This window comes from Lichenostomus cassidix, chromosome 8 (genome assembly GCF_008360975.1).
Source record: "Lichenostomus cassidix isolate B80296 chromosome 8, HeHo_3.0, whole genome shotgun sequence".
In the NCBI taxonomy this organism is placed as follows: domain Eukaryota; kingdom Metazoa; phylum Chordata; class Aves; order Passeriformes; family Meliphagidae; genus Lichenostomus; species Lichenostomus cassidix.
This window is the reverse complement of record NC_139489.1, coordinates 4,789,394-4,812,901: the sequence shown is the minus strand read 5'-3', so window position 1 is coordinate 4,812,901 and position 23,508 is coordinate 4,789,394. Positions and strand designations below refer to the sequence as shown.

General features: G+C 42.7%; 1 protein-coding gene across 3 annotated transcripts in view; it reads right to left on the bottom strand.

The window, feature by feature from the left end:
- GLIS1 (GLIS family zinc finger 1) overlaps positions 1–23,508 on the bottom strand; it is a 177,099-nt gene that overhangs the window by 13,427 nt on the left and 140,164 nt on the right. For 2 of the 3 annotated variants that reach the window (XM_085067560.1, XM_085067559.1), the window contains exons 5-8: positions 19,829–19,990; positions 16,870–16,980; positions 13,553–13,685; positions 8,720–8,870 (exon numbers count right to left, since the gene is read on the bottom strand). In XM_085067560.1, the coding sequence (XP_084923686.1) occupies positions 8,720–8,870; positions 13,553–13,685; positions 16,870–16,980; positions 19,829–19,990 (557 nt within the window). The remainder of the gene's footprint in view (positions 1–8,719; positions 8,871–13,552; positions 13,686–16,869; positions 16,981–19,828; positions 19,991–23,508) is intronic. The other variant, XM_085067561.1, reaches the window with a different exon arrangement.

Genomic DNA, 23,508 nt, shown 5'->3' with positions numbered 1-23,508 from the left:
GCTTCCTGTGAGGAGACATCAGCAGGCAGTCAAAGAAAAGGACTGCTCAGAAATATCTTAGGTGATACCTCCATCCACACAGCCAAAAGGAAACTTTGGGAGTAACTGAGCCTAAATCAGTAACCACTTTGTCTGTGGCACTTGTGCACATTCCTGCAGCAACACTGCCTGAAATTACCCAGCTCCACAGCCCTTCCCACAGGAACTCCTGCAGTCAAGTGGGATTCTACCCACAAAGAATCATGAAACCAAATGTCAGACATGGACTACAAGCCAGTTCCGCAGCTCTACTGGAAAGCATTTGTCACTTACATCAATGGGAATGCTCTGAAATCTTGGTCCTAACAAAAGGACATTTTAAGAAGGAAAATTCAAAGTCAGAACATAGAGAAGACTGATCTTCCTCTCCTTTTTTAAGTGCACACCTCTAGGCACCTCAAACAGTAATACCAGTTAAGACCTTTATATAAACTTTCTTGTGATCATGCTTCAAGAATTTATTTTGGATAGTGGATGTTTATGTTAAATTGTAAGTAAGGCCTCTGTGAGGGAACTACCTGTGTGTGCCATGAGCTGTCAGTGACCTACAGAAAACACACCTAAAGGCTCCAAGTACCACCACTTTGCTTCAGAATTATTTATCCTGTCTGCACTCTCAGCCTCCCCAAGCAGGCAGGAGTGTGGAAGGATCTGTGTATTCTCACAATGCACACCCAATGTCCTGTTCCAATATCAGTGTAACATAAAGAACCAAAAAATAAATACAGATGGACATCGATTGTTCTGAGATTTCCATCACCATGTCTGGACAGGTTTTTCCTATATTCACCCACTGTGCTTAGTCTGGAAGAAATAGATTTGCCCTCTGCTTTAGTCTTTGTTCAATGCCAGTTCCAGGACAAATTAACACCATTAGAAATTGTAAAGCTCCTTTTAAGACAAGAGAGCTTGACTAGACCTTGACTGCCAAACACTACACACAGTATACTTAGTAACTGAGAATTGAAAAATAATTAAAATAAATTCAAACTAAGATTTTTGAATTTTAACTAGGTATGAAGTATAACTGCAAATGGAAATATGTACGACAGGGATGTTTCCAATATGAAAACTGTCTGGGTTTGTTTTTTTTAATGGGTGATGGCTTGATTGGCAGATTCCTCAGCTAGACAAAGAACCTCAACCCATATCCCATTGAGTTCAGTGGAAACAGGACCAAATCCAGACTGAAAAACATCTGTCCTTTATGTCAAATAATTTTTTGTGTATTTTGGGTTATAAGACCATTCTGTAACAGTTCCATGCACAGCAGTATTGCCAGATCGAACAATCTTGACTTTTGAGAATTATGTTTTAACTCAGATTAACATGAAGAAAAATAGCTAAAAAAGCACCAGAGTAAGAAGCACAAACCAAAACAGCTCCACATTTTATCTGAAGGGCAGCACTGCAGCCACTTACAGGAACTGAGAGTGTCCATGAGATGAGGTTCTCCTGTAAAACCCAGCACACCAACCAGTTCATTCATAAAATCTCTCCCCCAAGCATTATAGTCACTGATATTGTGAGAAAGTCCAATTCAGTTCCAGGACCAGGAGATTATTTTTTTAAATGGAAAAAAAAGTTAACACGGATTTTCATCTCTTCCCATAATATTAAAAATGATGTGTAAAGCTGTGCTAATCAGGTCCCTGGATAGAGCCCAATCTCTGGCCACGTGTTTCTGTTCTGGGTCTTGCCCTACGGGAATTTCTGTCAGCACATGCTCAGGAAACAGTTACACCGTTCACTCTTTTGGACTTTTTTGTAAGACAGACTCTATCTGAAGTTTGGTGAACCTTTGCACTAATCACTGCCAGGTGCCTCTGGCTTTATTTCTGGAATGCAAGGAATCTTTTCCTTCTCTCCCTCTTTCTTCCTTTCTCCTCTTCCCCCCCTCTCCCTGATATATAGTAAATCCTTCAACAGAGATCACCTTGCTGGGCATCATTGCATTTGTTGCCCTTTTCTATTATCAATGAGCACCCAAGTTCTGGGGCTGTGACACAGGGCTGTGACAGAGGGCTGTGACTCCAAGGGACAACACAGTGTCTGGTTTCCCCTCCCTGGCTGTGCTCGTGGCCCTCGTGGGGACACTCAGGCTCTATCCCTGCTCTGTTACAGCCTGTGACACACCTGTGTGTGACATCCTAAAGTAGGGACAAGGCAACAGCAGCCTTTTTCCAGCTTTTAGAAAAAAACCAAAATACTGTTTTTCACTCAGAATGCTGCCTTGGGTTACCTGGATCCAGTTGTGCACCTTTACTCACCCACACTGAGCTGGGTCCACAAGTGCAGGGGCTGCTCAGCTCTAAAGAATAAGAGGGGCTTCATAACATTATGGAGAACACTATCCACGGGAACTTTCATGGGACTGAAGAGTCTCAGGTCATTTAATTGCTCTAGGATATTTTTAGTGATACTAATAACAGTGATACAAACCCAATTTCATGTCCAGAATCACAGAGGAGGGTAAAGAGGCCTCTCCTGGTACACTCAGGGGTTTTCTGTGTGGGCCTTCTCTTGGGTACAGAGGAGCTTCCTGAAATACTGAAATACTCCTGTCTGCTCTAACAAACACATGTGCAAGTCTGAGTGGGGCATAGAACATAACTCAGTCTTTGTCATGCATTTCATCATCTACACAAGCTCACACAAACACACTTTTTCTCCCAAATTACTATCTCTGCAATTGTTCTGACCTGAGATGTGCAATTTCTGCTGAGCAGTTCCTCACAGGGATCCTTATAGGATCTGTGCCACTCCAAAGGATGTTTGTATTTATAAGGGTTTGTTCAATAACCTCTGAAATGAAACTAATGAATCGCTACAATGGAAGCTGCTACACATGAGGGAGATTTGAAAAATTATTCTTGCTAACAATCTAGCAGGAAAAGGTATTTTGGAGTGAAAGAAAATCCTTATTAATATGGTCAAAGAAATATCAAAACATATTTAAATAAAGAGCAGTGCCTTAGGTTCAAGTGATTGCCAGGAAATAAATTACAAAGGCAGGTAATCAAACACAGACTGTCTACTCCAGATTATCTGGCATGCCCTGCATACTTGACTGATCTATCTTATTTCAGTCATTTAAGATCATTATTCTCTGGCAAACACACAGCAAGATGCTTCCAGGTGCAGGTGGGTTCTGTACAGGTACTGATGTCTGCTTTCTTCAGGTTTGCCAATAGTGGGAGATGTTAAAACAGCTTAATTATTTGTTACACCATGATAAACTACTCTGGTGGATATGGTTTACAGCAAACAATTTTAAGCAGTTTTGCTTAAAAGCAAAACAAAATTTGGAAAAAAAGAAAAACTTTTTTTTTTTCCCAATTTACAGATGTTAAGTGCAAATCTAACTACAGATAAACCCTGTAATGGCTAAAATCACTAATGTAATGCAGAAGAGCTCTGGCTGAATCCATCTTAAATACTTTCTAAGTTACTCTGACCATGTTCTTTAACCTCCCACCTTCTCCTGTAACTCTGATTTCTCACTCTGAGCCAGTTTTCCTGACAGTGTCTCCTCTGGGCAGGCACCACAGCCCTTATTTTGAGATGCACTGGTGAAGGTTTTCTCCTGAGTGTCAGGGCAGCCCTCTCAGAAACACAAATGAAACATTTGCCCACCTATTCCTGCTAATGGACAAGCAGTATTTACCCCGTGATCCAGCACCAGGTTATCCTTAAACATGTAATTGTTGATTAAGCCTATGCAAATGCTTTAAGGGGATGGGGGGAAACCTGTATAAGCCTATCTGGACATGATTACAAATGAATTCTGATCACATTTTCTACAATGAGATAAATGACTTGGGATTTGAAACCAGATGCTTTTAATTACTGATTTTCTTTGTTTCGTGGGGCTCAGCACCGCACCTGTACATTGTTCTTTTTTGGACAGATGTACTGATGCCCCTTTTGCGTGCTCAGATCTGTAACACTGAGATAAATTATGATGGGTTCTTGGCTTCCTCCACTGAAAATGTTTTCAGCTGTCAGAGATATCTGTTTCTTGTTATTGGTTTTAGTGCTTTTGAAGGGAAGACTAAACCACTGACGTGTGCATTCTATTATAAATGAAGAGTATTCTCCAATGGAATCCACAGAGAATGAGGGATGTATCTCCTTGGTCTTTTAGAAAATCTGTGTAGGCATTTAGTTTTCCAAAGGACTTCTAGAGAATAAAAGTTCTTTTCCTCCAAAGACTCTAACAACGTGCCAGTTCCTAGTCCAGTGATTTATATGAGCTCAGAAACTTAATTTAAAAAATTAATTGATAAACAAGATTAATAAAAATTAGACATAAGTAGCAAAGACATCCACTTGTCTCTTAAAGTAATGAGAATTAGGAGCACAAATGTATTTTCCTACCTGGCCTGGATCCTGGCAGCTCAAGGAGATAGCACAGAAAAGAATCTCCCCCATGTAACTCACAAGATTTTATCCTGCATGTTTAGTTTCAAGATTAAAAATATCAGGGATTTCAAATCTGGTGTTCCCTGGTTGAGCAGAAGGGAGGCTCTGTGTACCTCGTGTTACTTTACGTAAAAAGAAGTGAAGGACTAAGTTTTTAACAGAGAACTCTTTACACTGAAGTATTCCTGTGGTATTTGAAATAACAGGTGCTAAGAAGCAAGCAAACAAAAACTCTGATGTTTAAGCGCCCTGATTAAAATGTCTCTTTTCACTTGATAGTTTTTAAATCCCGTTTCTTGTGATTTTCTGTGTGGGTCAGTGTCACTTCAGGGGGGTCTGGCCCCTGCTTTGAGCTGGCTGCAGTTGGCTGGCAAAGGGAGTTGAGTTAGCCCTTCCCTCTAACCTCACTTAGACCTAATCCTTTATATTAAAGGCTCACCAGACTGGGCTCAGAGTCCTCATTAATCACCACCTCTGCACATCACAGATGTCTTAATCCTACTCCTTCTTCATTTACTGTTGTGTTTACAGAGCAGAAATGACCTAAATTACCACAGGAATATAAAATAACAGTTTCACTTTCCTTTCCCTTGGAGACACATCACCCTCCCAATCAAGTCATTATTTGTCAGTGCCCCAGCTCCTGTTGGGAACAGAAGTGCTGTTTGTCACAGCAGCACAAGTGACAGAGAGCCTCAGTCACACACACAGGGATCGTGTTCAGGTCCTACAAAGTGACCTTGTTGGGCCATTGCACTAAATTGGTGCAAATCCCAAACTTGGTGCCACCACTCAAACTCACTTAACTTCAGTCAGATCGGTTTCATTTAAGCTGATAATTTATCACACTGAATATTCTAAATTGCAATTTACAGAGATAGTCTACAAATGAAATTAAGTACATTTGTAGGTGACTTGGATAATAACAGCTAAAAAAATCGTAGAAAGCAAGCCAAGTGCAACATTCACCCAAGATTTAATACTAAAAGCTGTTTTTCTGTCCTCACCCTCACTACAAATCAAAATGGACTATTTTTGCAATGTGCAGAATGAAACCCAGTTTGACATTATACATGGCAAATGCTACAAGAAATGCTAAAATAAACCCTTGCTACCTGAAATAAAAAATAAATATACATTTTAACCTGGATCATGCCAAGCCCACTTTCTGCATGCTGAAGTATTTCTCAGTCAACCACTTTTAGCTAAATTAAGATCAATACAAGTAGATTTTTTTGGTGCAGCATACACTTCATTCCAGAATTTGAAAAAATGTGCTCCATATTGAATAAAGCCAGTATAAATACATTTGGTAATGAAGTCAGATTTTGTTAGAACATTTTCAAGTGAATTAGATAATTTTGTCAAACTATTTAAATGTCTCAGCAAACCATTTGGGAAAATTGACTGCTGCACTTGGTATTGACTTTGGCAAAGGATGGTGTAACATAGGGCTTTTTTTGTTAAAAAAGAAGAAAAAGCCTTTAAATCAAATTCTGAATCTCATGTCAAACTTGAGTAGACTATTTGTACTCTGCCTCGTGTAGTTTTTGGCATCTTGCACATTTGATGACTCAATAGTTAGATTTCTTGATAGTAATCACTTGGTTCATGCCACAGACTCCACGATGTGATCCAGCCTTGTCATGGTCCTGATCCACAGAGCAGGAATTCTGTGCATTTGCTTGAGTGCTGAGACAGCTGACAAATGAGGCCAAACATTTCTGTGTGTGCCAGAGAGCTGGAGCAGCTCCCATGAAGGGAGGCAGTGTGAGGGATTCCTTTCCCACTGCAAGCCTCCTGTACATTCCATAAGGGATGGCACTGCCACGAGCTGGCAAAGGGGGGACAGCCCTGTGACCCAGGGGCTCCAGGCGTTGGATTTTGCCCAGTTAATTGGATGATGCTTTAATCAAAACTGTGCTAAATGAAACTCAAGGACTGTTAGTTCACACTAAGTTTCTGCACTTGCAATTAAGATGTCATCTATGGGCTGCATTTCAGGAGTCATGAATAATGTAAGCATAAAGCATTAAATACAGCAGAAGGATCTTGGACTGGGAGTGATGATGCTGAACTATTTTAACTTTAGAAAATGGTATTTGAGATGCTGAAAAATACCGAGGAATTATGTCATGAAACTGGATGCCCTGTTTTAACATAGCTATTCAGAAATACATTCCACTCTCCTTGATGTTTGGCTCATGGTTAGGAATCTGTTATCATCTCACTCCCACATTTTGTCATAGGATGTTTGGGCAAAGACTTTACTTGGGTACATGAGCACTGAGATAAGAAATCAGCACCATTTGTCCTCTGAGAAAGAATCCACACTGCACTAAAGCTGGAATCAGCAGAGATGATTCTGATGGAAACTCTGATGTGTCTGCAGCAGGAGCTCAGTGAGGCTCAGCCTACTCAGCATGGTGTTCCTGCTGGAAGGGAAGTGGAGCTCTGGAATGGAGACATGAGGGGCTGGAATGAGAATTCATCTGGGAGCTTCTGACCCCTCAAACTGAAAACTTATCTGCTGCCCTCACCCTGGTCAGGCCTTTGCTTTCATTTCTTATTAGCAGCACCAGAACACTAAGTGCCTTAGAAACAAATCCACCTTCCTGACAGCTCATTAAATCCTTCCCATGGTATATCCTTACTTTATTTCATTCTTGGTCGGGATTTTTTGCCGTAACTCCCCTAGGAGCCAATTGGAAGAGGAAACAGCTGATCAGCACACTGGGAGCAGTCAGAGGGAGGAATCCCACTCCCCCAGGCTCAGGCAGTCCCTTTCTGCAGGGAAAGAACAGCTCATGGAGCACTTTGGAATGTCTGTCTCCATTCCTCCTATTTGCTCTCACTGCCTACTCTGCTACAGAAAACTTCTTACGTTTCTGGAGTAATTTTCAATGCCTCCTGTTGGCCATGACTCTGCCATGGGAATGAGTCTACCAACAGAAAATACAAGGTCAGGAATGCAGCAGGGCAGGAAAGGAGAAGGGTTAGCCATAGGCATTTTATAGGACAAGGACAGAATAAGTCTATCCATCATACTGGGAGAGGGACACTGGTACCTGCTACTGGCTGAGGTCAGAAGAGAAGGCTGGAGAAGCAGCAGGGTACAGAAGCTCAAGCTTTTTGCTGAATTCATTCCCCAGTTAGGAAAATAAAAAGGAGTAATTTGCTCCTAATTGAATTTCCTCAATCAGATAGTTCTCTGACCACCCCAAGTGTAATTTTCCTTACTGTGCCCCTTCCATGCCACATACACTCTGCCTTCTGCCCTTTGCTTAAAATCCTTCCGGGCTTTCCCTGCCCCTTTTAAAAGAAGGGAAAGGTCAGTCACTGGACTAGGATGGGAAAACCACATTTAATTGCTGTATTTCCTAAAGAACACCTACATGTTTCTCGGGAAAGAAAATCCCTTGATCTCTCTGTATCCTAAATTCCCATCAGTAAAGCCAAATCAGAGCCCTTTCCCCATCCAAAGTGCTGGGAAGTCAAACTGTAAGTATGAAGTTGAATTTGCATGAGGCCAGGCACCAAAAAAATCTGAGTAAAAAGGTTAGAGCAGAGTTTTGTGGCTTGCAGAGATTCTTTACTGTTGAGAAGATGTTATGAGAGCCTTGAGCAAACGGTGCTTTAGAAATATCACACCCTGCAGCCATGCAACTGTATCCGTGCTGTAGCAGTGCAATCCATACAATCAGTGGGATTAAACACTCTTCCCTGATTAGGATCTGGCTGGCTAAAGCCTGCTGCTGAGAGGTGCATTACAGAAAACCTTATCAGAGAGCAAGGAAGTGAGAAAGCCTGTGGCTGTGACACTGAGTCTTACTAAGGCAAACACTGTTTGATTCCTGAGTGAGTCATAGTTCAGATTTTACCCTTTGAGAGGTTTCTCATGTTAGCTGAGAAAAGTTCTCTGAGTTTATCCAAACCTACAAGAAGTCATCCAGGAAGAATTAAAAAACAAAATTAAAATCTAAATGTAACTGCATGCTGTGAAGAAAAAAATCCCACTGTGTTTTGTCAAAGACAAGGCCCTGAACAACCTGACAATGATGTCCTGCTTTGCACAGGGGATGGCCTTCTGAGGTCCCTTGAAAATGGAATTATTCCGTGATTCTAAAACAAACAAAACAGCTTCGTTTGAGCCAGTGTTTTCTTTTGAACAGCATCCATGCAAAGTAAAATAAACAATTCATCCTTCATGATCATGGCAGACACAGGCCCAGCGTGTTTCCCATCCCACACATACCCTTCCCTGGCACTCTCCAGCGGCGACTGGTGGTGATGTGGGCTGGAGAGGGCAGAGTCGAGGGGAAGGTGCCTTGAAGGGATGTCATGAGGAGGTGGCAGCACAGCTGGGGAGGGGCCGTTGTGGTTGGTGCTGGATCCACTGTACATGCCTGGGAACACACAGCATTTGCAAAACAAAATCAGCAAGGAAGCATCAAGAAGTCCTGCAGGGTCTCCAGCTCCTTCTCTATCCCCCACCTGACCCAGAGACACAACCCCACAGCAGAGCCCCCATAAGTCAGTGAACACCCTGTGCCTGAGCAGCACTCAGAGCTGTGCCATGCTACTCTGACACGTGTGTGTCTCCTCTGCGACCCTCCCAGGTGGTCCAGGTGGTCCTGAACTCAACAGAGCTGCAGAACTCTCCTGAGAGCCAGCAGAGTTTGGCATGGCAGATGGGCAGAGAGCCCATCCCTGTGAGAGACCCCGCAGTGCTCAGGGGATGGAGCTCACACAGCAAACCAGACATGCTACCCTGGGGTTTTGCTGTTCATTTCAAACTCTGTAATTTGACTTCCCATTACTAAGCTGCTGGAAATCCCAGTTCATTTACAAATAACACATACTGATACAAATGAAACCCCAAAAAATTAAATGCAAAGAGAAGCAAGGATAAATTTTTAATGGGAACGTGAAAACAGGTTCACTAGTACAGAATTACTGAAGGAGCGTGGATGTGCCATTTTTGGGGACTCTCCTCTACCACAGCAGTCAGGCACCAATAGCCAATAGCGCTCAAGCACACCCTTTGTTGAGGAAGCTTTGTCCAGGACTCTTGGATGCAGATGTTGGGATTAAGTTTTCTTCAGAGTCCCCCTTCTAAAGAGTGACCCTGCACCAAGACATGCACTGCCAGGGCTCAGGGCCCTCACAGACTTTTGGCATGAAGGCTGCACTGAGAGCAGGTTTCTGTGGTGACAGTCATCACAGGAGTGATGCATGGAGTGTGCAAATGCCACCCTATGGCAGGGGGAAAAGGGCTGGTTCCTCGTCATGCCCTTCTGGGAAAAGTCTAGTTCTTCTTTTCCCAGCTTTTCTGCCTTTCTCCTCTTCAGGTTTTGCCTACAACACATCTCCCACAGTTCAGTCCCACCCTTCTGGGGAATGTGCACACGGATGAGGACCAGAAGAGCCACTCACACTGTGTTCTGAAGGCTGTGAGCAGCAAGTGAGGTCTGCCAGCTCCCACAGTGCCCAGCTCTAGAGCACAGAGAGCCCACGCTCCCCCTGGGGCCTTTCTTAGCCATTTCTCCTCCTGTACCATCCATCTGTCCTTTCCCACTCCATTTGTGCAGAGCTGCACACCCAGACAGAGCCATGTGCCAGCTGTGCTTGGCCCTGTCCTGTGTCACTGGCAGGGCTCTGGACTGCACCCCTCCCAACCCTCCCAGTGACATGGAACAAGCAGAAAGCAACATGAAAATCCAGAGCTGTGGGGAATGTGTGACACCCTCGGGGTGGAGAAGCAACATCTGAATGTCAGCATCTGTTTCTGTGTGTGACTGAAGTGCAGAACCACCGAGGCAAGATTCCAGCCACCTTTGTCAGGGGCTTCAGATGAGTCAAAAACCCCTCATGAACAATGACTCCTCAGCTGCTGACAGATCTAAAGCAACAAAACTGAACCACATCATCTCTGTCTCTGGCTAGACAGAACATTTGTCAACCAGCCAGTGAAACCAACTTGCTTTCAACACTGCACATGAGACAGAAGGGGCTTTAAGAAGTCAGATGTTCCCAGGTGAAGTGAGGATTTATTTGTCAAAGTCTCTTCTGGTAACAGTAAGTCAGTAGCAAGGATGCTACATTGTGCAAATGTTTTTCCACTGGTGGCTTTAGTCCATTTCATAATACAACAGTTTCCACTTCCCTCAGATGCTCATTGTTCATCCATACATTATCAGGCTTGAAAGATGAGCCAAATTTGACCTTGACTGTTCAGTGTCGTTTCACACTTCAGCTGTATTTCCTACACCACCGTTCAGGTATATTGGCAGCAGAACCTAAACCAAAGCTATTCATGCTCTAGGGCTCCCACACTGCTGGCCCAGCAATAACTTGTGCTAAAAGCTCCAAAGCCCTCAAAAAAAGTAATTTTAGCAGTGTGGTGGCGAGCAAACACACCCCATGTTTTATCTCTCAGTCCCATCCCTGAACAGTTCGTGAATGTTTAGGATGTCTCTCCTGGCTTGTTCCTTAAGGTGATGAGAAAGACAGAGTAGCTGAGTACCTGTAATCAGCATAACCCTCTAGAGGAGGAGGAGAATGTTAAAAAAAACATCCCACAACTCTGTATGTGCAGCAGCTCAGTCCTGCGTGATCCCATGCACTCAAACCCACCCCATCAGAAAACCAAATAAAACCAGAATTCCTGTCACCCCAGTTTCTGCCACCCTCAGCCACTCTGCAGAGGAGTTTACCCATCTATGGAGCTGCTGTGAACAACTCCTGCAAGTGCAGCCCATGCCAGGCCTGTGCACCTTGGGCCTCTTCACACATTGACCATCTCAGCTTGTAAATATAAGTCATCAATCAGTATTTTAAATGGCTTGGCCTTTAACCTTAACATCTGTGGCCAAAACAGTGCTCTGAGCATGTGTGACTAGGAGCCTTTTCCCCCCTCAACTTTATGCTGAGATCAGGCAAACAGTAATAAAACATGCCCAGAGAAAATGGCTGAGTGGGGCCAGAGTGATACAAGCTCCTGTCCACAGCCAGAGTTAAATGTGTGCAGCCATGAAGCATCTTAGTTATGAGGAGGGAAAAAGGAGGAAGATCTCAGCAAACAATGGGTTCCTCTGAGTACAGAAACATTCCTCTGCTCACTGTCTTACCTGCTTTGAAGTCAGACACAAGGGATGGGAGCTTTTTTAATATTTCTTTTTTTCTGTGATGGGCTTTCATCCCTGACATATTTAAAATGTGCTTTAACTTGGAGGAAGACAAAACTGAAATTCTCCAGGAATGCAAGTGATCCCTAAAGCCCAGAGCTCAGCACATTAATAACATGGTTTCTTTGAAAAAAAAACCAACACAAAAACCAAACTCAAAAGCCCAAACCATGAATGTTTTCATATTTCAAGTGGAGTATGAGGACATCATATACTGTATTTATCCATGTATAGCCTACATACAGCATAATAGCTGACTTTTCAAAAAGTATTACCTCAGCTTATTTGAAAGAGCAAATGTGCAATCACTGCAGACTATAGGTGGCAGCAGGAATGTCCTTATGCTTTAATTCTGTAAGGATCAGCACTTTGGCTCACATCCTCTAAATAATGTCAGAGAAAGAGTTTTGCCTGTGGATTGTACTACCCATAGTATGAGGCAACTTCTGTTTCACTGTAAAACAGTCTTTCAGATCTTGATTTATTTTTCCCTGGCACTTGTTCATACTGTGCATTGATGGGGTCTCTTATGGAGCGACCTGATGGAAATATCAGGGAAGATTTACAGTTTTTTTACAACATCCTGGTGATGGACTGATATAATCAGCACAGAAATCGTATCAGACAAAGCCAGAGTTACGGACAGATAAAATCCTTCATTTCTCAAGAGGTTCTCTGAAATGACACTGAGAGGTTAGGGATGGTCTGTTTATCTGTGAGCTAATAACTCTTTTCCTGTTTTATTGTTGTCACTTGAAATCTGTGGCCGTTTCTGAGGGTCTGAAGTGCAGCCTGTTCTGAGGAAAATGTCACTGCTCGTTCCTGCCCTGCCTGCAAGGGGAGGCCAAGCCAAGCTCCAGCTACACAGGACTGTCAAGGGGAGAGCAGAGGCCATAAGCTGCCCTCACAGAAGACCTCATTCAGTGCAGTGGGCACAGGCAGAGAATGGAAATAAACCCCTGAATCCCTCCAGCTTTCTCCCACTTTTCCAGGAGCCACATGTAAACCCTGAATGCAGACTCCCAGGGGAACCTCGCCAGAATGATGGGGTATTTCCCTTTCTACTCCACTCTGTTCAGCAGATACATTCCAACATTTTAATGCAACTTGAACTAGAAAAGATGATAGGAGATGTCAAGCAGGATGTGTTTTCTGTTTTGAAGATTTGGAGTAATCAAAAAAGAGCAAGAGATCCTTGCAGAAGGCAGATTACAATTACACTGCTGCCTTTGGGAATGCCTCTCTCTGGTGCCTGAATACAGAACCTCAAATTGCACCTTCCTGATTCAGGATCCTCTTCTGGGGTTCTAAAACTGTAAATGTAGATCTTATTTCCTACAGAGGGGAATGGAAGCATCTTTGTCCCTTTAAAATTTATAGAAGAGTCCAAGGTCCCTGAAATGGGCCAGCTCTTGTCAAACCACAAGAAAGAAAGGACAGAAAGATTAAATACTAGAAAAGATAATTAGAAGATGGTTTGACATTTCAAAATTCAAGTTTTCTCCCCATTCACACATCACCGTATGATTTGTTATGATCCGAAGTGCATCATAACATTCAGCCTCATCAGCTTTCCTGCAGCTCCTGAAGAAAACCCTGCTGCTGTCTGTGCTGGAGCACTTGCCTGGACTTCGCACAGCTCCTGCCTCTGCACACTTCAAAAGGAGAACAAATGGATGGAGACAGACTTTCAGCAGGGCTGCTGCCCCTTCATGTGAAATTAACAGGAGCTATTTGGATGACTAATTGAGAAAAAAAAAAAAAAAGCCAGGCCTTAGCGAACAACTCACAGAATTATTTAATCTTATTTGTTAGCCTGGAGATTTTTCCACCTTCCACAGGGAAAAATTAGACCCACAAGCTCTTCTAGTTTAAATCCTTCCTATTAGAAGTATTCTTACCTGTAATTAAATCATGAGGACCTACAGATCTGCCACACTTCCCATCCAGGATGTGCTGTGAAGATGTGTGGAGCTGTTGTATAGCCAAGCATTCACTTAGTACATCTTGTTCAATATCAGTACAGGACTTTAGCTACAAGAGGAGGATAAAAGAAACATGTAGTAAAATCAAATTATTTATAATTAATTTCATGTATCTCCTTACAGATTGTATACAGAAGAAAGAAATGTCATTCTTAGGAACTCAGTGTAATTACGGATGTATGTAGTAATTGGTACTTTTAATTAGAGATAACTTTGGTTTTCTGAAGTGCACAAGTGAAGTGTGCTAATCTTAAATCAACAACCAGTTTGCTTCAGCAAATAACGTACCCTGTGTTCCTTCAAGCCTTCCTGAGTAATTGAACTGCACATTTTCAGGCTTTCTGTAGTTTCTTGGATTCTGGGACAAAAGGATTGCATCACGTCATAACTGTGACACTTGAAAAGAGATTTGATAGGGAAAGAAAAGCGTTTGTGCTTATCAGATTAGAAGTGGCAGAGCCAGGCGCTGTCAGTGATGTGTAAGGAGGTATCACCCACGAGTCAGCTGTGCTCCATGGAAATTAAAGCTCTGGCAAAAAAGGGCTGAAGCAAACTCTTGAAAACCACAATGTCGATCATATTAAAAACAGCAGGAGAGGAGAATTAAGAAAGAAAAGCATTTCTAATTCTCTTTCAAACATGCTGATGCTGCCAAGCTTTTGTCATAACAGAGTGTTCACATTACACAAACAGCCATCGTATTCTACAGCCATTAATAAATAGTTATTGTCCTGATGGGTACAGCCTCACATACCCATCTCCCCTGGGCTTGGGTATTCTAAATAAAGGGCTCAGGCAAACCTTCTTAGAATTCTGCTCTACAGCCATTTGTGGGTTTGAGATAAACATCTGACATTTGGATCACAAAGTGCATCTGCAGCCAATTAAACTACTACTAAATTCACAGCTAACTTTCTCCTGTTTTGTTCCTGTAAAGCCTTTCAGAACAACCAAATATCACCACTGCACTAATCCTCTAAGCTATGAACTAAGTGCTCAGGATTCCTTTGATACAAGTCTAAGCTCAGGCATTTTGTTTTATATCAGAAATGGCACATTTTGGTAGCATATCTCAACAAGGACACGTTGGCAGAACAGCTTGTTAATTTTTTTTTTCTTGGCTAAGTCATTTCCACTCAGAATTCTTGGGAAGCTGATAGCAATGGACAACTACCTTTGCTGAGTTATAACCAAAACTGAGCAAGTGAGTATAAACAGTCTTTTCCCTTTTTCCCCTAAATCTGATATCCAAAGTAGACTGTTCGGTAACGCTGAGATTTACTTAGTTGTGGAAGGTGTTGGGTTTTTTTTCAAATGCATTTAAGTCAAATATTTGGGGGGGTTTCTTGTTTCTTCATAGGCCAGTTTTGCTTTGATCCTTTTTAAGAGAGCCTGACCAAAACATACTTTAAATCTGCTGCTTTTTCAGGTGCCTTTTAAGTTTGAGAAAAAACGTCACAGGATCAAGTATTCATAAAGTTATCACGGAGAAATGAGACAGGAAATCTCAAGATGATTTCAAACCACTGGAGGAGTGCAGATTTAGACTGATCTACCAAATAAGGTGTGGGAGGCAAGTTATTAACATTATTTTAAGATAGATTTGATAAGTCTATAGGAGGGTCTGTACATGGAGACAGGAAAATCCCTCAAGCCAGGAGATTAAGTGACATGAAACCCTGGATATGCTGATGTCTTGGTGCATCCAAGCAGCCTGAATTTGCAGTTGGTTTTACCAAATTTGTCCTGGATTGATTCTGTGCTTCAGGCCTCCTCCTGCTCATGCAGGAAGTACTTTGTGCCCTTTAACAAAAGGTTTGAGTTTTTATTCCCACCTTGCTCTGTAGAACTGGAACGAGGCCTCAGCAGGTGACAGGGTGTAACGGTGGGGACTGTCCCTTTGTCCAGATGTAAAGGTGACTTGTTAATGTATCAGCTCAGTACACAGAGCTGAACAAATGATGCCCAGGTTTGGTATTAGGAAATAATTCCCTCCTTGTTTCCCTGGAAGTATGCCAGAAACCACAGGAGGGAAAAATGGGGAAGTTCTTTTCTTTGGAATAGGGAGCTCAGTTGCTTTCCACAATCTGCTGAGAATTTCATGTAACAAAACCTCCTGTTGCAAAGATATTGCAATTGCAAGACTCTGGTGCCACAGTGACCCTCTTTCTGTGGCCTATTACTGCTGTGGCCTTCTGACTCTTACTCTCATTACATAGAACTAATTACATAGAATTAATCAATTACTGTTATGCCATTCTGACTCTTACTCTCATTACACAGAATTAATTACATAGAATTAATCAATTACTGCCATGGCACTCTGACTCTCACTCTCATTACAAGCTAAAGGTTAATCTAGGGAAGTGTTGGGAATTTTGTGACCTATGGTGTGGGACACACATGCACAGCACATCCTGTGGAACCTTCTGAAGCTGAGAGCTGCAGGGAAACCACAAGGCCTGATAATACAAAACTGGGGTGGAAAACCAGGCAGTGGCCAGGCTAGACAAAACCTTTGACTAGAGCTGATATGTGCAAAGACTTGATTCCATGGACACCTGGATGGTGCTGGGCACAGTGTTATTCGCCAGGCACAAAGCTCACCATGCAATGAACGCTCCAGTGCTGGGAACTGCTGCTCAGCCTGCACATATCTGACAGAGAGAAGGGGTACAGGGAGAATTAGGGGACAGACAGCTGTCCTGAGAAAGGGGACCCTAAGTTCACACTGGTGAAAACTGTACAGGAGGAGCAGCAGGAGGGAAGGGGGCATGGCGGACACAAGGACATCTCTTCTATTACAAGAGCTCCTTTCCTACATTTAAGTCATATCCTGGCTTAGTTTAATTTGTGTTTTAGATGATCTGCCAACGTGTACATCAGCAAATACCATCAACTAGTGCTGATTGCAGAGACTCAATGCATGGACATTTCATGTGAATGACAGCCCACTTTGGGCTTGTGTATGAAAGATGAATAGGAAAGAAATGCCTGCACAGAAAGTGTGGGGAAAACTGAAGTTAAAGGGTAACAGCCTTTGAAAGTACAAATATATAAAGTGGTCTGGTTAACAACAGTGATTAAAAACCAACAGGAAAATCAGCTCCACTTAAGTTTTCTTCTGTGACATTGCAGAAAAACTCTGCTCTGAAAGCATATAAACTAAAGGCAAATTAAAAATGACTGTACAGAGGAGCTGTGGGGATGTTTCCCTCTTTGCCTGCTCTTACCTTCTTACGCACCTGCTGCTCTTTGGCCGAGTGAGCCTTGACGTGCTTGCGCAGGGAGCTGGGGTCGGTGTAGCGCTTGGAGCAGCCGGGGATCTGGCAGGCGTAGGGCTTCTGGGGATGAGCAAAGGGACAATGTCACACCCTCTGCCTGCCCACAGCCACACAGGGAGAGCTGCAGGACACTGACATCAGTGCTGAGCCTGAGCTCTTTGCTCTCTTTGCTGGGTCCACGCTTGCTCTGTGCTCTGTCTCCTCTAAGCTCACAAACCAGATGATGCAAACAGAAGTGATTCTGCACTGGCACACTGGATATGGATTACTGAGCTGAAGTAAATGCTGGTGAGGTGGAACTGGATGGGTTTTGACAGCATTTCTTTTTTTCCCTAGCCTTTACAGCAAACAAAATTATCAAGAGGTGACACAGTATAATTATGAAGACAGAAACTGTTGTATTGAGTTCTGATTTACATAGTTTTTACAACTGCTGGACACTGGTGAGGTGGTCCCACCTCAAATCCAGGCTAAAACCAGTGGCATGGTTTCAGAGCTGCAGGGCACAGCTCACAAAGCTTTAAAGTCGAATAGAACATGCTTTTGCCCTCCGTTTTCTTGCCTCATCTATCAACATTACCTCAGCCTTCTCACTAGGACTACAGCAAATCCTTTTGGTGTCTTCTCAAAGGTAGAAAACTGGTTTGCCATGACCTTGGTGTCACATTTTTTAATCCCCTTGGTTTCAGAGGGAGGATGCACAGGAGGGAAAAAATCCCACCGGTTTTGGGAGAAGTGACTGTGAGGTCCTCTAAACCAGTTGCTCTGCTCCTGGAGGGGTGCTGACATGCCCTTTTTACCACAAGGACAGACAGGTTCCCTTTGTTCTGCTCCTGCTAGGAGAAGGATCTACTTCCAGATGATTTAGTAGGGATTCGATCAAACTAGTGTGCACCAGTAAGTGAAATGATTTACAGATTCTCCTTTTGGAGAAGATAAATGATGGAATGACCTACATTGAGAAGCTTTAAAACCAATTCCAAATGCACTCAATAAGGAATAAGCAGCCTATATAAACCCCCTTTCTTTTTAAGTACCTCCAGAGGATATGTGTTGCTGCTCTGTCCAGCCAGCAGGAAATTTCTGAAGGAATAATAGAATCATTCACCAATTCATGACCTTACAGACTAACACAGCACCTACCCAGAAAGTTACAGGGCAAAGGAGATTTATTGAGAGTGTCTGGAACACAGAGAACTGACACCTGAGGAAAAGCTATGGAAAACTTTAACAAATCCCTTGGCACAAAAACTAGCAGAGTATTTTTCAAATCACTGATGTCATTCAAATTAGTGATAAAATCATTCAATTTAGTGATAGGGAAACTGGATGAAAATCTGACTACCCTTACAAAGGTTCAGGGCTATTTGCTTTGACATTCCAGGCAGTCATTTTGTGCAGCAGCACCATCCTGTAGCTCTGCTATTTTTCTCATTAACATAGGCACAGAATTCACTGAGCTTAAACCACAGGGCTTCAATTAAACCAGGAAAGTGGAACTCAGTTACTGTGTGCAGCACTATACAGAAACAGTTTTACAGAACCTGAAATGGAATAGCACAGAGAATGTGTTTGGATATCTAAGAAAGTTAGTAGAAAATGATTACTGTACCTTTTTCCTGATTTATGAGCATTTCAGATAATAAAGACAGAGATAAAGGGAGAAGAAAAGAAAATAGAAAGTTAAGACATTTGTCTTCAATATTGCACAGACAACACATACAAAGAATTTGTGCTCATTTTAGCAATCATTTAAGTTCTCTCTTAAAACTAATAAATGGCATTCTATTTGTGGGTTTGGCTAATAAAAATATATCTATTAGATTCATGCAATAAATTTAAAAACTGCACTCAATTTAATATATCCTCTTTCAAAAGAGATGCATTTTAGAACTAATTACAAATTCAAATATCTCAGGTTGACTTTCAAATAAATAAAACACTGTTATTGTAAGTGTGCTTTGGTTTGGAAAATGTGACTGACTTGCTTCTCTTACTTGTTTGTTTTTGCAAGGCATAATGTACATTAGACATTCCTTAATGCTGCACTGTCTGAAATGTGTAACTGCTTAAAAAGTAAATATCAATTAAACTCCAAAGTTCTGCCCCATAAACACTTGGCCAAATGAAACCATATATTCACTTCTTTGAAAAAGACAAAGGAACAGCTCTGCCTGTTATTCTTTACAGCTTTATGCTGAGAACATGACTGGTCTGCAAAGCTGTCTCACTGCTTTCTTTCCCCATGATATGGTGATTTCATTTCAGTGGAGCCCAAGACACTTGACAGGCTCCCATCTTCTCTGAGAGACATGTGAGAAGAGTTGCAAAGTCAAGCCAAATCTACCAACTGTAGAGAATAAAAGAATGTGTTTCTCATAGTTAATTCTGATGAAGGATACTTAAACAATTTCACAGAGTTATGAGACAGATGTGTTTTAACTTTTACAACATTACTGCCCAAAACTGAGGTGTATTTACCTTCCACTGAGAGCTCTGAACAGCTTTTGCATTCACTCAGAACACTCAGAACAGAAGGGGCCAGGAAGTGAGACAATGACACACATTCAGTGCAGCAGCAGTGACTCAGCTTTCACTCAGCTACACCTTATTGTGCTGCTGCCTCCTCTTACTGGAACAGGAACAATGGGAGAGTTTGCTGAGTAACTTACTCCTTCGTAACTAACTTACTCCTCAGCATGAGTAACACAATTAATTGCCTCTCTGTGATCAAGGCTTTTTCATTTCTCAAAGCACATTCAGTTCAAACCCAAATACAGTTGCTCACAGCTGAATTTTCTAAGACTCTCCTCACGAAAAGGCAAAGTTCCCCTGCAGTTTCAGAACCGACTGAGCACCAGGACCACTGGAAAACTCGGTGCAGCTCCCAGTATGAAATCATGCTTACGGTATCCAGGTGTGTCCGCTGATGCTTTGCCCGGTCGCTGGAGTTGCTGAAAGCTTTCTGGCAGCCAGGATGCTGACACAGGTATGGCTTCTCCCCAGTATGACTCCGGAGGTGAATCTTGAGGTTCTCGAGCCTAGAAAATGCCTTGTTGCACCCTTCAAACTGAAAAATGTCATAAAAAATTCGTTGTAAAGTTCTGTTAAATAAACCATGTGCAGCCACAATGAGAACAGTGTAAGAACCAAGTTGGACATGCAATAAATCAACCAGCATTCAAACATCTGCTGAAATTTATAGATGAAACACAACACATTGTGCTGTTCATTTAATCTGTCACCAAAGACACGGTGCGCAGCTCAGTAATAATACAAGGGTTATAAATATCTCACACGTTCTGTCTGAAGTACTGAACACTTAAAGACACGGTGTCAAACAGAAAATTTAAAGAAAGAACAAGTGTTCTGAGGAGTCCTCTGGGATGTTACCTGGCACAGGAACCACTGTGGGCAATAACAATTAGCTGCTACAGACAGAGAGCAAGAGAGGCTATTTGTGGCAGCTTAGAACCTGGTTTCGGGTGTCTGAAATATTATACACTGGAGCAGATGAGCACTGACTATTACTGGAAGACCTGATCCATTTGAAGATCAATCCAAAGGAACTCTGCTGTTATTCTGCACCCTTTTCTTCACTAGCTGTATCACTCAGAGCTGTTCTCAGCATTTATGCAACCAGTAACCTGAGCAATTCTGACTTCTTAAGCACCCGTTTCATTACAGAGCTCAGCAATAAAAAGCTGCACAATGTTCATGACAAAAGTCCCTGTTTCAAATTAAATCTGGATAAATAAATAAATAAAATTTACAGCTACTAGGCTAAGGGAGGGGTGTTTTGCATTGCTCACTGCTAAGTTTCAGTGTGACAGACAACAGGCAGTGGAGGCACTGTCTGCAGGATGTGCTCTGGGAACTCTCTCAGGTGAGCACAAATGCTCCTGTGTGCACATTCGTGCACCAGCACACCCATAAAATGCATTCAGATACTTACACCTGTTCAAATACTTGCATGAAATACTCAAGTGATGGCATGCATATTCTTTGCCCACTGCACTGCTGTTTCACAGCACTGCAGATCTTCTTATGCCTCTAGACAGATAAAAATGTGGTTCCTCAATGATTTGTGATCTCAAGGAATGTGTATGAGAAACACAACCCAATTCACCTTCACATCAACACTAACAGCAATTCTGAATTAAAGTAGGTGTATCTTCATAGAATGGTTTGGGTTGGAAGGAACCTTGAGAGTCACCTAGTTCCAACTCCCTGCCATGGGCAGGGACAGCTTCCACTATCCCAGGTTGCTCCAAGCCCTGTCCAACCTGGCCCTTAGCAATTCCAGGGATGGGGCAGCCACAGCTTCTCTGAGTGTTCCAACCACTCTTTCTGGAAGACAGCTTTTTGTATGATTCCTGCTCATAAACAGTGAAAACCTGACTCTCACAAAATCAGCAAATGCTTTGTCACTTCCTTTTGCCGAGTCAAGATTTTGTTCAGCAGCTTTCCAGGAACCTGTGGTTCCTCAGACATTATCACAGCAATCAGCACCTTGCCAATCCTGTTTGTCACACACCTCTCATACACACATCAGTGCATGCAAACTGCTGACTTGGCTGTTGCATCCAGCAGTGCAGGAGGAGGGATGGGAAGGGAGAGCAGCTGCAGATGGAGGAGCATTGAAGATGCTGTGGCCTGGAGGCACCTGATCTCCCAGAGCCTGCCAAAGGTGAATTAAACCACTGATGGAGAAAGATCCACCACATTCTGCTCAGCCCAGTGTGTTCCATAAACACCTCAACACAGTGACCAAAGTGATTCTGCAGCCACTCACACATCAAAGGATCAATGTGGCCTTTGGTGCCACAAATATTTTACTGCTCTGAGCAGATATGAACCCATCTGAATAGCATATTGGGTATGTGTACAGACAACTGTCTCATATTTCCACCTTTTCCCATCACAGCTATCATGACAGATCCACAAAATCACCTGGAGACATGTAGTTTATGAGTTCAGAAGCTTTGTTTGGCCATGACCCACCTCTGAACATTTGAACTGATGCAAGGGGGTGAGGGGTGTGTTTGACCAAAGCCACCAAGACTTCAAAAGAAACAAACTTCCTTCAAAATCATCACTAAAAATCTGACAAAGATTCAGAATGGAGCAATGTGAAATGTGCAAAAATGCTGAAGACTATGAAAAATAGAGCAGAGTTCAGCAAATTCACAGTTTTCATAGGACATTCCATAAAGCTGAGTGAGTGTTCTGAGGTCCTGAAGATCACTTTTTTCCTTTTTGTTCCAAATCTTCCTTCTCTCCAGCCTACTTTGATAATTGTATCCACAGTGTGGTATCCCTTTTGCACTATTATTCCTTCCATCTCTCTTGCAGGTCCCCTCCAAGCTCTGAGAGGCTGCTCTAAGTCTCCCTGGGGCTTTCTCCAGCCTTTCTTCTCAGCCTTTCTTCTCAGAACTTCTCTCAAACTCTCTCAGCCTTTCTTCTCAGAAGAGGTGTTCCATCCCTTGGAGCATTTTTGTGCTCCTTCATCCCCCAGCCTGTGTTGATACTGGGGGTTGTCCTGAACCAGCTGCAGGACCCTGGACTTGTTAAAACCCACAAGATTCCCAAGGGCCACTTCTGGAGCTTGTCCAGGTCCCTCTGGATGGCATCCTGTCCTTCAGGAGTGTCAACTGTACCACTCAGCTTGGTGTCACCTGCAAATTTGCTGAGACTGCACTTGATCCCCAAGGGAGACCACCAGTCACTGATGTCCAATCTGAGCATTGAGTCATTCACCACTACCCTCTGGATGTGACCCTCATTCCTCATTCACCGAACACTCCAACCATCAAATCCATCTCTCTCCAGTTTAGAGAGAAGGATTTTGACCCTCAGAATGTTTTTCTAATGGATTACCAGACTTCAGTCCCATTATCTAGAGCCTAATGCAAAGTAGGAAGGTATGCAGAATAATCCAAACTCATGAAAGGTCCAGCTCCACTCTCATTGATGTCAGTAGCAAAAATTCCAATAGCAAATGTCCAAAAACATCTAAACACAAGCTTAATTTAAGACACATGAAAGCACATATGTTTAAGAGTTTGCTGGATCGACACTTCAGGAGAGAAGGAGCAAGCCCTACCAGAAATGCTCAGAGCTACAGTAAGCAGCAACACTCAAACAAATATGGGCTTATTTATACACCCTTCTACTGTGGTCAGCTGCCTTTTCTTGGTAAACATGTTCAATGCCTTCAGCACTAAGGTTCCTCCATCACCTCACAAGCTTGGACATTCAAAGCTTTTCTTATTTATGTTACTTCCTAATTAACATCATTTGTATTACCCAGCTCTATTAAATTGGGTAACAGACAGGTCCCAATGCAATGACAAACTCAGGATAAACATGTGAGGTGGAACAATACACCAGCAAAGAGAATGATGTGACTGCAGCACTCAGATTTTTGAGTTGGCAAAGGCTAGGTTGGTGAAACAGGAAGAAAATCAATAGGAAAGGAGCGGGGAGAAGAACCTGGCCAGCAAGTGATGAGAAGAGGGGAAGGTGAAGGTGAAAAGTCTGAAAGTGAGGGAGGAAGGGAGTTGGTGCAAGGAGCTGAGCAGGGTA